Source organism: Pygocentrus nattereri, chromosome 11, assembly GCF_015220715.1.
Source record: "Pygocentrus nattereri isolate fPygNat1 chromosome 11, fPygNat1.pri, whole genome shotgun sequence".
NCBI lineage: Eukaryota > Metazoa > Chordata > Actinopteri > Characiformes > Serrasalmidae > Pygocentrus > Pygocentrus nattereri.
Window position 1 is genome coordinate 34,088,067 of NC_051221.1, and position 14,795 is coordinate 34,102,861.

Here is a 14,795-nt window from a genome sequence, read left to right on the forward strand (position 1 = left end):
CCTTCATTACCTGGATCAGGAGTGCTAGATGAATTTAGGAGCTAAGCTCTGCAGGGTGGTAGATCTCCAGTACCAGGAGTGGGCTCATCTTCAATCAGTGATTAAACAGATACAACTGAAATGTATATTTCTATTTTTTTACATTACAAACCTTCACAAGTAGTGTAGATGTTATACTAGCATGAAAAGACAGTCTAATTAGATCCTTAAAACGCGTGCATAGATGCTGGCTGCGTCCCAATCTGCGCACTGGGAATGAGACCAGCTAGTGTACAAGTACGCATAATGCTAAAAGGAGCACAGCCGCCGTTAAAGTCAACTGAGGAATCACCCACAATTCCGCGCTTTGTTTACAACCGCGAGGCTTCAGTGCTTCATGGTGGACTTTATGAGTTGGGTTCACTCCCAAAGCGTTTTTGTAAATCGCTGCATGCCGCTGATTCGCAAAACCCTTCCGCGATGCTGTGTGCAGACATAGGAGGCGGAACTAACGGTGTGATCGCGGTGTTAACCACTTGATACTCCATGTCTCGACGGAGTGAAGTAGACGAGGCGAGGCGGCCGCTGCTCGGCTTTCGCTCAGAGGACCCAGACAGCGGCGGTAGGGGCTGAATTTAACACGGCGTCAGGCCACACTTCGGCTTCCATGATGCTTTGCTCGCACTAAGCCGGGCTGTATTTATCTGAGTTCTTAAAACAGCGAGTAAATGTTTTGGGTGGCACCGAAGTTCCCCTGTGGTCGATACGCTGGTGCTGCTCGTTCAAAGAACGTGAAAATATTAAAATAAGAGACATTATTGAATGAAACAGTGTTGTTTGCGCCTTTCAAGTACAGTGTTGTAGGAGGAGAGTCTCCAGTGGTGGACAGTAACTAAGTAAATGTAATTTGTTACTGTACTTAAGTAGTTTTTTCGTGTATCTGTACTTTACTTAAGTTTTTCCATTTTGGGCGACTTTTTACTTTCACTCCACTACATTTCAAAGTCAAATATCTGACTTTTTACTTCACTACATTTTGAGAAACCTGTCGTTCCTTTTGGTTTTTGTGTGTATAAAAACGTAACATGTCAAAACGAAAGAAGTGCAAAGCCAGAGCACCAATCAGGGCACAGCGGTCACTTTGTTCTGAGCTTGTTTTGACCTGTTGGTCATACCAACCCAGTGCAGCACACGGTTCAACGTCAGTGCAGCAGCGTAAAAATACATACGTCTAACTAAATGATGAACTAACCTAACTTTGTGTAAATAGACCACAATATAGAAATATGTCCACATATGCAGTCGTGACTGGCGTGTTTCTTTTTTTCTGAATTCATACAAACACTTTCATTTTATAGTAAATTAGTTTGGGTTAGTTTATGTTTATGAACAGAGACCTACAGATCAATATAGTAAAGGAAAACTTATTTGTGATCCTGAGTTTAAAGCCAGTTTTTATTCAACATGTAACTAAGTTACAAATAAATCTTAAACTGAAACTTGGCTTATTTGTAAAAAGTGATTTCAGAGCCACTCGGTTCTCCCTGATGGAAACTGTTTACCTTCAGTGTTTTGTTCTCTCACAATCACATCATTTTAATAGAGATCAGTGTCAGACTAATTAATGACGTTCTATCAAAAGACTGGTTTACCAAGAGAGACACTGGAGGATTTTCACCTGAAATGAGTTTATGAAGCGAGTCTTGTTATAAAAATGATAACAGGACATTTGAGTCATAATTAATCTTTTAGTACTTTTACTTTCAATACTTAAGTACATTTGAAGGCAAATACTTTTGGACTTTTACTCAAGTTGAGGTCTAGAGTAAGGACTTTTTCTGGAGTAATATTTTACCTTGGGTATCTTTACTTTAACTCAAGTACATGATTTGTGCACTTCGTCCACCACTGCTGGACTCTCCTCCTACAACACTATATTGGCAGTAAAGATACCACACTGTTCATAAGGCTACACTGTTACTGTTGATTAGTCAGGTAAGATACACAAGCCGTCTAGTAAATAGTGTGATTTATGTCCTTTTTTTCAATGTATTACTTTTTTCAGTAGCATAACAGGACAGCATGTAACTGTGAATTGTTTACCCCCCCCCAACTCAGCTAACTCTGCCGACTTGTATTTTGGAATCAGGTGATGCTCCCTCTGAGAAGAGTCCAGACTCCACTGATGACCGCAGCGATGACCAGCCGAAGCTGAGCTATGAGGAGGCAGTGGAGGAAGCAGGTGTGAGCAGGATTTCAGCCTATAAAGCTGAAAGGGGAAAAATGCAGATTCTTCTAAATGTCAATATAATGGAATGTAAACAAAGCCATTGACAGTGTTTTTTACATGGAATGGTTAACTGTAGAAAATTTTACAGACTTGGATTTCTTTACATTGGTGGTGATATTCACGACACAAACATAGCAACTTTATGTTCGAAGCTTCCAGTGAATATATACATCATCTGAGTTTTAATAAGTAACAATGTTGTAATTGTAAAATAGTAGTAAATCTGGAAAAAAGTTTAAAAAAAGCGGGGGGGGTGTAGGGGCATACAACACCTTGAATAATACAAACATTTCTTTTAGATCAAAACCTCACCAGAGAACTGTTATAAAACAGTGTGTTCAGCATCAGGCTGTGCATTCATAACCATTTTGTGTGTTAATTTTCTGTGAGGGAGCTTTTACAGGCTTTAAACGCTGCAGACCCCTGCTCCTATCACTGTCACTCTAAACAAGTCAGTACGACAGTCAGCTTATCTAGATCAGAGCATTTCGCATTAAACCGCTCTGCATGACTTTGTTTACATCTTAACAATTGCCTCCTGCAGAAATGTTGAAAAATCAGTGGAATTCCTCTTTGAGTAAAGGCTTTTCACTCGTTGTCGTACTTCACATTGTTTAAAAGCAAGTCTACTACCTGTTGCATGTACCTGTTATGCTGTATATTAGCATATAATAATCATTTTAATCTCTGAAATTTTCCTTTGTGTTATATTAATCTGTAATACATGTGTAGAAGCAAGCAGCAAATTGTATTTACATTACATGGACTGAATATTTTCATATTAAAATGCTTATAATTGAGTATGTTTGTGTGGAAAAAAATATAACAAGCTTCCATTCATATGCTGATATGGTGGATGTATTAAGGAGTGTCACTGCAGGCGACTCAGTACCTGAAGTTTTTTTAATTGGAAACTTTATTCTGTAGTCATACTCAAGTCACTTTGTGGTAGTTGCTTTTACTTGTGCATGAGTCATTATTTTGCTGAAGTAATAGTCTTTTCTCCCTAATGTGATTACCACCCTTATTCACTCACACTGACCTTATTTGTCCTTTATCCTCTGTTCTCAGGGTTTGGTCTGTTCCATGGCCTTCTGTTGCTGGTGTGTGGCTGGGCCAATGCCAGTGATGCAGTGGAGATACTCTGTGTGTCCTTCTTGCTGCCTACGGCCCGCTGTGACCTGCAGCTCAGCTCTGCGGATATGGGATTACTTACTGCCAGCATATTCCTCGGTCAGTCACAGAAATTTAGTCATCAATCAGTTACATTTCAGACCTCAGTTTAAGTGAACAAGTCATTTTATTTTGCTTGTACGTTACATGCTACTTGCCCATTGCAAGCTCAGTGTTACAAATTGCAAGATTTAGCTTGTGGGTTTAACACAGTATAACCATAAAAAGAGTTAAATATTTAACAGTGCCATGGCCAAGATGTTCATACTCTTCAACTGTTCAGTAGGTAGACTAATCAGCAGTGACCTGAGGTTGTGATCGTTTTCAGCAGAAATAAAACAGTGGCATAACATAGTAATAAGGTTAATTGCTCAGACGAGCATAGTTGGTTTTTTTTCTAATATTTAATAAATAAATACATTTTTTTTCTATTAGAAAGACATTTTCATGTCTTTCTGGTGTGATCTGCACACTGTCTACGTCTTATTGAACGTCTTGCTGTGTTTCATTGCAGTCATGTTTCAGACACTGGAATGAAGAAAAAAAGGAAATAGTGACACTGGCTCATCAAATTTAGTTCTGCATTTAGCTAAGCTCACTCCTCATGACAGGAAAATGACCTAAAATGTGCATAGTAGATACTATTTAGTTCACTACTTATACCCAGGTAAAGTAACATGTTTATAATAACAAGAACTTGGCTTCATAATTCAGTACATTTTATGGTATCAATCAAATAGCTTCACTACTACCAGGTGTTTAACGATGATGTTCAGTACTGGACTTCAGTACCTCAATAAGTCTAAGCATCAATGAACCAATAAACAGGCTTGTTTTGAAATCTAGACTGCAGATTAGCTGTCTAAATTACATGCTCTATGCATGTTATTAACACCAGCACTGCTTGATTATTGAGGTAGTTTGTTACAGTTAGTAAATACACCCACAACCAGTGCCTCACCTTTACAATCAAACATTGTAATTACAAAGAAGGCATTGGAAAAGTATAGTTCAGAAATCAGAATCAAAATGAAGGTGTCAGTATTAGTATCATTATTGAAAATTTGCCAAATCTGGTCATCAGAATCTTTGTCTAACTAGACAGATATGATAGATTTTTGCAGGATCGTAGGTATTTGGATTACAGTTGTATGAAAAAGTTTGGGGACCACAGTTCAAATGACATTGTGTTTATTTTACATTTTTTAATATAAAATAACAAATTCTTTGCAGAGAACACACTCATGCAGGTGTTAATGCAAACTTACTGTTTATGTGTTGAATTTAACATATTGGAAAAAATAAAACATTTGCAAATGTTATTGCACAATTATATTGTGTTTTATTTGTTTATGTTAAACTCACCATATTTGAGAAATAGTGGAACATATCATTTGATAAATAGTGTTCAAATTTTTATATATGGCTGTATATAGTCACTAGTCATAGCCTGGATTATAAGTTTAGATTGTGAAATTTATTTTACTGTACTGCAGTTTTCAATATTGGTGTAAAGTGGTGTTTTTTTCTGTGCAGGAATGATGCTGGGTGGGTATATGTGGGGGTATCTGGCCGATCAGAGAGGCCGTCAGAGGGTGCTGGTCATTTCGCTTGCAGTGAATGGGACATTTGGTGCGGTGGCTAGTTTAGCCCCGAGCTTCTGGCTGTTTCTGCTTCTGCGGTTCCTCAGTGGAGTTGGGTAAGAATCCCTCAGAACATGCTGACGCAGTTACTGTCCTTCAGAGTTTTATAGAGGAATTGATCATGGAACTACTCCAATATAGGGCTAGTTTTCTGGCCATAGACCAAAACCAGTCCTAGACTAAAAGTGTTTTTCAGTGGAAAAATCCCTCCAAAAGTAAAGTTAAGGTAAGAATCATATAGGTCAGGGTTGTCCAATCTTATCTGCAAAGGGCCAGTGTGGCTGCAGATTTTTGTAGCACCAAAGCAGGATCTCACATGATCAGTTGTTTAAAGAGTGAGACTGATTGATTAAACAAGTGAAATCAGGTGTCCTCATCTTGTTTGGAACGAAAACTTGCACCGGACACTTGTGGATAAGATTGAACCCTCCTGATATGGGCTGTTGCAGCATAAGGTGTACATCCACAAAGGCTAAGTAAAAGTTTGAATTTGTGGATTAGATGAAACACTATAGCTAATCTCAGTTACCATGGGTAAGTAACTGTGTATTTCATCTCTAGTGTGGGCGGCTCCATCCCAGTTATCTTCTCTTACTTCTCCGAGTTCCAGCCGAAGCTGCGCAGAGGGGCCATGATCAGTGCTCTTGCCACTTTCTGGATGGCTGGAAACATTTTAGCAGCAGGTATGACACTTTTTAAAATGAGAATTTGATGTATTATCTATCTTATCATGTAAACATTTGTTAACGGTTCAAAACATCTCTTCTTATCACTACATGATTGTGATGTGACATCCATGAATACATTTGCATATGACCACATATGGACATCGAAGTGATAAAGATTGTTGTTGCTGCAGACTCTCCGTAGCACAATTATTCAAGCAGAAGATGTGTGGAAAACAATTGAATGTTGTGATGAGCCAGACAGTGAAAAATAGGGTATGAAGTTCATCTTACATCTGTGTGTTAGCAGGTGCTGTTTGTTAAAAATGCTGATGTAGAAGCAAATAATGACAGATTTTGGTGCATGGAGCAGAGCTGTAGGTTTGAATTTCAACCTAATCTGAGTCTGGAAAAAATTCTGTCTGAATTCAACCCAAAAATGACCACCACCAACCAGGCACTGAAGAAAGTTGGTCTTCCATATGATGTTACATTTTAAGTTACCTTACCACCACTGTAAAGCTAGATAACTATGATGACAGCCATTATCAATTCATTGATAAATAAAATAAAATAATAGCCTCATTTTCACCAGTCCAATATTAAGTTGAAATTCTACTTTAACATTTAGTTAACCTTGGACCTTGGAGGGCGATGTTGCCAACAGCACAAATGACCAGTGTGTCAGACTAAGTAATAAATATTATGGTAATAAAACTCAGGTGAATGAATAGCATAAGGAGAACTATAGTGTGGGTAACTGCAGTCCTTTAAAGGTGGGAGACTATGAGAAACCCAACTTAAGCACAAAATACTTGAAAAAGGGTGTCCAAACTCCAACGTTGGCATCTGAGTACCCTTGGGTTCAGAAAGATATTATAAGCTCTACAGTCCCTGACCAAAGTCTTGTCGCTTATCCAAGTTGTAGGAACAACAAATAATAACTTCACTTGTAGTTGATCAGTTGAAATCAGAAATGGCTTATATGAAAGGCAAAGCCCTCTAGATTATGCTTATTATTCCAAAAGAAAGTTTTGTATCATTCATTGAGTTTTATCATTTAATTAGGACAGAAAGGTTAGATTTTGCTTGGACATAAGTCGTATACAAAACTAATGTTGAAATTGTACATATACTTTATATTGAATACACAAACATACTACAATAACATTAGAACATAAAGTCTTGGTGGAAAAAATGGAAAAAATAATATTATGTATGACTTCCATGAGCTTGGAGGACTGCATCCATATGTCTTGGCAATGACTGAAATAGCTTATTGATGAAGTCATCTAGAATGGCAAAGAAAGCAGTCTTACAGGACTCCCAGAGTTCATCAAGATTTTTTTGGTTTCATCTTCCATCTTTCATCTTCCTTCTTCATCTTATCCCAGACATGCTCAATAATGTTCATGTCTGGTGACTGGGCTGGCCAATCCTGGAGCACCTTGATCTTTTTTGCTTTCAGGCACTTTGATGTGGATGCTGAAGTATGAGAAGGAGCGCCATCCTGCTGCAGAATTTGCCCTCTCTTGTGGTTTGGAATGTAATGGGCAAGAATGTGTTGATACTTCAGGCTGTTGATGTTGCCATCAAATCTGCAGAGCTCTCAGACACCCCCATCCTGGATGTAACCCCAAACCATGATTTTTCCTCCACCAAACTTGACTGTTTTCTGGGTAAATCTTGGTTCCATCCGGTTCCAACAGGTCTTCTGCAGTATTTGTGGCGATTGGGATGCAGTTCAATGGATGATTAATCAGAAAAAACTCAACCTTCTGCCACTTTTCCACTGTCCATCCTTTCTGCAAGCTGTGGGCCTTGGCAAATGCGACACAATTTTTTTTGTTGTCTTCTGTTTAATGCTGGTTTCTGAGCACTAATTCGGCCATGAAGACCACTGTGTGAAAGAAATTGACAAACTGTTCTTGTAGATACAGCCTTTTCTGGTGACCAGTTCTTATGTTGCTCTGCTGCAATTGAAAATGGGCAGGTCCTAGACTGTCGAGGCAACAAACAGTCCTCTCAAACAGTTGTCTTAGGGGGTCTGCCTAACCTGGGCTTGTCATGAATGTCACCAGTTTCTTAATCTTTTTCTTATCCTCTCCACTTGATGTTTGGATACATTAAAGATGTCTGCCACCTCAGCAGCAGACTTGGTCTTCAACGTCTTGATGATCAGCACTTTGGCTTGCGGTTGAATCTTTGGCATGTTGTCAGTGGTCAGGTTGCACGTCACTGGTGTGCTGGGGTTCTTTTTATACACACCTGGGAATGTGTTAATTACTTTATTTGTCCCAGGTGAAGCTCTAATCTCTGATTGGTTGAGTCATTTAAAGACACAACAAGACTTTTGTCCTTGCAAAAACATATGTTATGGGCTTTACCAAGCTGTGGACATCAGGACACTTTTTGACAGTTTCATTTTGGACCCAGTTATGAAAGTGAAAGCCCTTGACATTAACGTGAACCATTTATTGTAACAATTGATTACAAATAAAGTTATATACCATTTTAAGTTACTATGTCCTTATGTGACAAGACTGTGGGACTGTAATATAAAACTACACAGTCCTTAAAAACATGAAGACAGAAATCAGCTTAAATCTGTTCCTAATGATCTTTTTATCTGTCCAGCAACATGAGTGATCTATAACAAAAAACACTAGACTTACTTAGAAATATGTTGAAATGAGAATCATAAGAAGAGAGAGAGAGAGAGAGAGAGAGAGAGAGAGAGAGAGTGACAGAAAAGAAAACATAAGAGAAAGCTGGAGTGAAAGTGGGATGGCGGACTGTACTGTCCTTATTTGCTCTGGTTCACGCTATGAGCTTGCAAACAAAGTATACAGTTTTTTCAGTTGTTGCCTGTTATCTCTTTGATGTGGCCTGACAGCTTTGTATCCAGCTGAGCTCTGTGCTCTGTTCCTGCTATTACACTCAGCAGAATGTTTGTGTGTTTTGTTGGGGAGAGCTGGCACTGGCACACTGATGAAATGCCTGGCATTCATTCCTCATGCCAGCAGCCAGTGTGTGCATGGAAAGTGGGATGTTGCACTGCTTTGCTGCCTTGTTTTGTGAAGCAAGTCACACCAAAGGAGTTTGGAAATCAGTCCCCAACAAAGTCAAAGTAGGGGAAGCATGCAGCCCTAATGTGTTTGTATTCATGCGTTTGTATGTACTGGTGTACAGGTGCAGCCTGGTTAGTCATTCCCAGAACATTTCTGCATGTTGAGCTGGGCTGGTTGGATTTCCAGAGCTGGAGAGTGTTTGTGGTGCTGTGTTCAATCCCCAGCCTCACCTCAGCCTTCATCTTCAGTCTGGCCATGCCAGAGAGCCCCCGCTTCCTCATAGAGGTACACCCATGATCCTGTCATATGTGTGTGTGTGTGTGTATGTACATATTTAGAAACATTATTATTATTATTATTATTATTATTATGGAATTGTATAGGCATTAATGTGAAAGGAGCTCAACTCAACTAGAATTTAGGTGCTCATATCTAGACACCCTGATGTTGGTCTTGCTTGGATTCAGTTTTCTGCTACTGCTCTGCTTTGCTCTGTTCACTATTACTACACTATTAAATAGTTTTGAAGGTACCATTTATCTAGCCACATTATTTAACCTTTTTTATAGTATCATGCTGTTTTTGAACATATCGCAGGTGCAAAGAACTGCAGCCTTTGTGTCTTATGTGTCTCTGTTGTTCACTCAGGTTGGAATGGAGGAGGAGGCGCTGACTGTGTTCCAGCTGATGTACAAACTTAACCACAGAGGAAGCTGCAAACCTTTCCCAGTATGTCTATACTGTAGTCTTATCTGGCATTATGTTTGCTTATGATAGAATGTTTACCATTAGGTGTTTTGGCTTACAAATAATGAATAACGCCAGGTACACATAATGAAAAGCTTCTTTTAGTTAAACAATTCAGCTACTTTTAAAGTGCACCCATTGCTGCCACAGGTGTTAAGTTGTGCACCCACAACCTATATAATCTCCATAGAAAAGCACTGCTGTACATGAGCCACCATGCCCAATGCCAGATGTCGACTAAAGGGGTACAAATCCCCCATAATTGGGTTGTGGAGCAGTTGAACTGTGTTTTCTAGAGTGATGGAGCTCCATCCAATACCTTTGGAGTGAAATCTGTGATGCAGAACTAATTATCTGACATCAGCGTTTGACCTCACTAATGCTTCTCACAGCAGTATTCCAACATCCAGTGTGAAGTCTTTCTAGAAGAGTAGAGGCTGCTACTGCAGCAAAGGGGGTAATTCTTATTAATACTCTTGATTTCAAAAGAAACACTGAATGAGGAGGTGTCCGCAAGACTCTGGAGATTATAGTATAAGCAGTAATCAACAGTGCCAGAATTGGTCGTTCCTCATGGGTCACTGAAACTGGTCTGAGTCTGCCTGTCACAGTGCCGCTGCAAACACAGTCATGTAGGCCAGTTTGGTCAGGTCTTTGGAGATGCTGTACTCAGCTGGATGGGAAACTCTCACAGTTTTGTTGAAATGAACACTGATGTGTGATTGATCAGTGTAGCTTTCACAGCAAAAAGCAAACTTTTACTTATGGATTATGATGAGTTATTATTATTATTGTATCTTTTTTGTTATTGTTTTTCTAGTTACATAGTGGACTGCACACATTCATTATGAGTGAAGCTTACTGTGTTTGTGTGTTTAAAGGCATCTGGGCTACTTGTTAACCGTAAAGATGATGAGGATGAAGTGGAACCACTGAGAATGCGTGGATGCTGTGAACATCTAACCTGTTTTTTTAAACAGGTTGGCTCACTTTACACATCACTTGGTCTACTCTTGTGCTAAACAGGTTTAGGTGCATGAATGATCAATGTAATATTTACATAGGATCATATGTTTCTGATGTTTTATGCTTAGTGTTGATTTCATTATTCAGATTCAGTGCTGTGACCCTAGAGATCTTAATTGGATAGAAGGAAATTTTACCCTAAAGTTTTCTACAGTTTTGGCAAGAGAAAAAGGGTCTTGAATTATAATGAGGTGGAAGCTGATACCACATCCTTACGGTTTCTCATTTTTGTCTCATGCCCCAGGGACTGGCTCCAATCAGACAGCTGTTTGTTAGATCCTTGTTGTCCAGGAGCATTGCCCTGCTGATCATTAACTACTGCATATCATTTGGGTATGTGTGGATGTAGGCTATTGAATGTAACATCACTGCTGTAATGAAGGTTTATATCTCCAAAATGCAAACTTTACAGGAAAAGGAAACATTGATAACTTTAATGTATAACATTAAAACATAAAAACATTGGATGCTGTGAAAAATAATTCAAGAATAACGTTTAATGTAAAATGGATTTTTTTTTGCTTTTCTTTATGTATGGTACATAATATCATTAAAAGATTCAGAGAGTCTGGAGAAATCTCTGCAAGGGACAAGGCCAAAAACCAGTATTTGCTGGCTGTGATCTTTGGGCCCTCAGGAGGCACTGCATTAAAAACAGACATGATTCTGTAGTGTAAATCACTGCATGGGCTCAGGAACACGTCTGAAAACCACTGACAGTGAAAACATTTCATCACTCAAGTTAAAACTCAAGTAAAAACGCAAAGAAGAAACCGCATATAAACAGGATCAAGAAATTCCGCCAGTTTCTCTGTGCCTAAGTTCATTTAAAATGGACTGAGGGGAAGTGGAAAAGTGTTCTGTTGTCTGACGAATCAACATTTGAATTTCTTTTTGGAAATCATGGGCGCTGTGTCCTTCAGGCTAAAGACCACTCAGCTTATCAGTGCACAGTTCAAAAGTCAGTATTCATGATGGTATAGGGCAACATTAATGCACATGGCATGGGTGACAGGCACATCTGTGAAAGCACCATCAATGCTGAATGATGTATACATGTCTTGCTGCCATCCAGATGACGTCTTTTTCAGGGAAGGCCTTGATTATTTCAGCAAGACAGTGTCAAACTGCTTTCTGCTTGTATTGTAACAGCATGGTGCTGTGGTAAAAGAGTCTGGGTGCTAAACTGTCCTGCCTGCAGTCCAGACCTGTCATCACTGAAAACGTTTGGCACATTATGAAATTGAAATGAAAAATATGACAAACGAGCCCCCAAATTGATGAGCGGTTGAAATCAAGCAAAATCAAAAACATTTCACTTTCAAAACTATAGCAGTTGGTCTCCTCAGTTCCCAAAGCTTGCAGAGTGTTCTTAAAAGAAGAGGTGATGAAACACGTTTGTAAACATGCCACCGTCCCAACTTTTTTTAGAGTGTGTTGGTGGGATCAATTTCAAAATGTGCATCTATTTTTAAGAAAATAATAAAATTGTTTAGTTTCTACATTTGATATGTTGTCTTTATAGTATATTCAATAAAATATAGGGTTTAAATTATTTGCACATCATTTTGTTTTTATTTACATTTTGCTCAGCGTCCCAATTTTTTGGGGGAATGGGGTTGTACATTAAGTACAAGTAACAAGAATTTTCTCTTATAATTTTGATCTATCTGTTAATCCATTTATCATGGAACGTAGCATAAAGAGTACGTGGTATTTTCAAATGGTCTAAAAAGTTTTGATATTACAGTGAAAATATGTTACAAATACCCAGTACTTTCAGTGCATATACTAATGTAAAATAATTTTTTAAATCATTCGTAGGTACTATGGTTTATGGATGTGGTTTCCTGAGCTCTTCAAGAGAGCTGAAGATGGAGGTTCTCCATGTGCCAATATGTCTCAACCTCAAAGTCAAGAGAATGAGAGCTGCTATCCAGTAAAAACTGCAGGTAGAATATTTAAAAGAGCTATATGTTGACATAGAAAAGTGCATAATACAAAGACAACACAAGACACGACTGTGGAACATTAGAACTTGGTAAATCAAGGCTGCAAATCATCATTAGATGCCATTGCATTGTTACTATTATGAGAAGTATTCATGACATCATTGTCATTGCACAAATTTCCACTGTTTGCAGTTTATATGGAGGGCTTTGTGACGGCAGCCTCTAACCTGCCTGGAAACATCTTCACCATCTTGCTGATGGACGTAGTGGGAGGGAAGATCCTCCTCGGTTTGTAACTGTTCAGCCTTTTATTAGCAATAACATTTCCATAAAGATCTTGCACAAACCCCAGTACTGGGTTGGTGTCTGTTTAGTGTTGTTCGTCTAATGTACAGTAGTGTGTAAAAGTCAGAGAACATCCTTCATTTATTTCATTTCCAGTCAAAATGACCATTATGTACGAGTTATTCCCATTTTTCCAACTTTGTTCCACTTATTTTCACATGCTCTCTCTCAGCTGGGAGTCTGCTTTTGTCCAGCGTGAGCGTATTCCTGATATATGTGGTGAAGACTAAAAGCCAGAGTCTCTTAATGTCCTGTGTGTTCAGTGGGGTCTCCGTCATCTCCTGGAATGCTCTGGATGTGGTGAGCACCGAGCTTTACCCCACACAGTTACGGTAACTATCTTCACTACAACTCTGCTGCAGAGGTGCACTATACACGTCTTCTCTCTCACACTTCTTCTTCTTCTTCTTCTTCTCTCTCACACTTATACTGAAAATTCAGAATATTTTATTTTTTTAAAAATCTAGTAATAGCATGCTTAAAAACATGTTTCTTTATTGAATAAATATCTTCGACATCAATTCAGTATTATTTCATTGTCTTTTAGCTCCTCTGCATTGGGCTTCTTCACTGGAGTAGGCCGAGTGGCAGCGATCATGGGAAATGTAGTTTTTGGCCAGCTGGTGGACTCCAACTGTGCAGTGCCTATACTGGTTGTATCAGCTTTGCTGCTGGCTGGGGGTCTAGCAGCTCTTAAGCTACCTCCAACCAAACAGACAGATTTAACATGAAACACAGGCACAGTTAATATGACATAAAACACATACTCACACTTGCCAAACACACCTGAACAAACATGAAGGCTAAAGTAACATTGGTCAGCCTGTGCCTCCAGCCAGACTTTACAAACAGAACTTTATTGGAACACAAGAATCTGCTTGCAGCTGGCCATGATTTCTAGGTGGATGTTTTGATTGGCCTTGTGAACCATGGAACAGACATCCTCCCTTTGAGAAAGAGGAAAGGATGTTTCAAATAGAGAAGCACTGTTCAATGTTTTTTAATTGACACTTCTGATTCTGTTTTCCAAATTGGCTGATTTTTATTAGCCTTTTTTTTTTAATCTGAAGCTCACAATGTGTGGGGTAAAAGAATGCACTGGCACATTTCCAGCACTTTTACTTATTGGCCAAACTTACATAATAAACCTAAATATTTACTCTTTAATTGGCCAAATTGGCATTTAGATTTGTTAATTTTAAATAACATAAACCAAATAACTACATTGAAAGTAAGGCAATTGGCTGTTTAACACAATGAGTTGTGTAATTATGCTACGACAGATAGTACAGATGCAGCAGCTGCATTCAAATACAACACAAGTGCTCTTACTTGACTCATGTTAATTACCTCATAAAATTGTAACACAAATCAGCCAAAATAAAAAGAACAATAAACTGGCTGATGGCTGATTTCATGTTTTAGACATGTTGGATTCCAGTCTGGGCTGATTTTAGTGCATCTGTAGTTTCAGATGTGTAATTTTATTCACATCGCTCACAATCACAACCCAGAACCAAACATTACAGCAATCATTTAGACTTTTTTCTGCCTCTCATGTTGGACCAACCAGGTTCCAGTCTATTAGTAAAATAAAGTAAGATTGAGTTGGTGGCTGGACCTGAGACCAGTCTGAAATCAGAAATGCACAGCCAAGACCAAAGCCTTCATTCAGTCTCAGAGACGACTTGTTTTTTCAACACTGTCAATCAGTATCTTATAACTTTGCATTACGCAAATGCACTATATCTAGTTTAGATTGTGCTGAGTTTACTATATGATAGTTAATGATGGGCATTTGTGTGTTTTTTTTTTAAAATAATAAAACATACAACAGTGTTTGTAATTGTACTGAATTGTTACAATAAATCATGTATCTGGTGCTAAAAACTGATGATTATTAT

The 14,795-nt window shown here is 38.6% G+C and overlaps 1 protein-coding gene across 2 annotated transcripts; it reads left to right on the forward strand.

Annotated features, from left to right (window-relative positions):
* Positions 1 to 342: 342 nt before the first annotated feature.
* sv2 (synaptic vesicle glycoprotein 2) lies at positions 343 to 14,781 on the forward strand. 2 transcript variants are annotated; one of them, XM_017706762.2, is made up of 13 exons: positions 343 to 601; positions 2,129 to 2,221; positions 3,341 to 3,502; positions 4,979 to 5,141; positions 5,647 to 5,768; positions 8,943 to 9,106; positions 9,470 to 9,550; positions 10,450 to 10,548; positions 10,839 to 10,927; positions 12,419 to 12,546; positions 12,739 to 12,834; positions 13,064 to 13,223; positions 13,439 to 14,781. In XM_017706762.2, the coding sequence occupies exons 1-13, from the start codon at positions 526 to 528 to the stop codon at positions 13,620 to 13,622; spliced, it is 1,617 nt and encodes a 538-aa protein (XP_017562251.1). In that variant the 5' UTR covers positions 343 to 525; the 3' UTR covers positions 13,623 to 14,781. The 2 variants fall into 2 exon arrangements, with proteins under 2 accessions (XP_017562251.1, XP_017562252.1); XM_017706763.2 differs by having other exon boundaries at positions 13,064 to 13,191.
* Positions 14,782 to 14,795: the final 14 nt, after the last annotated feature.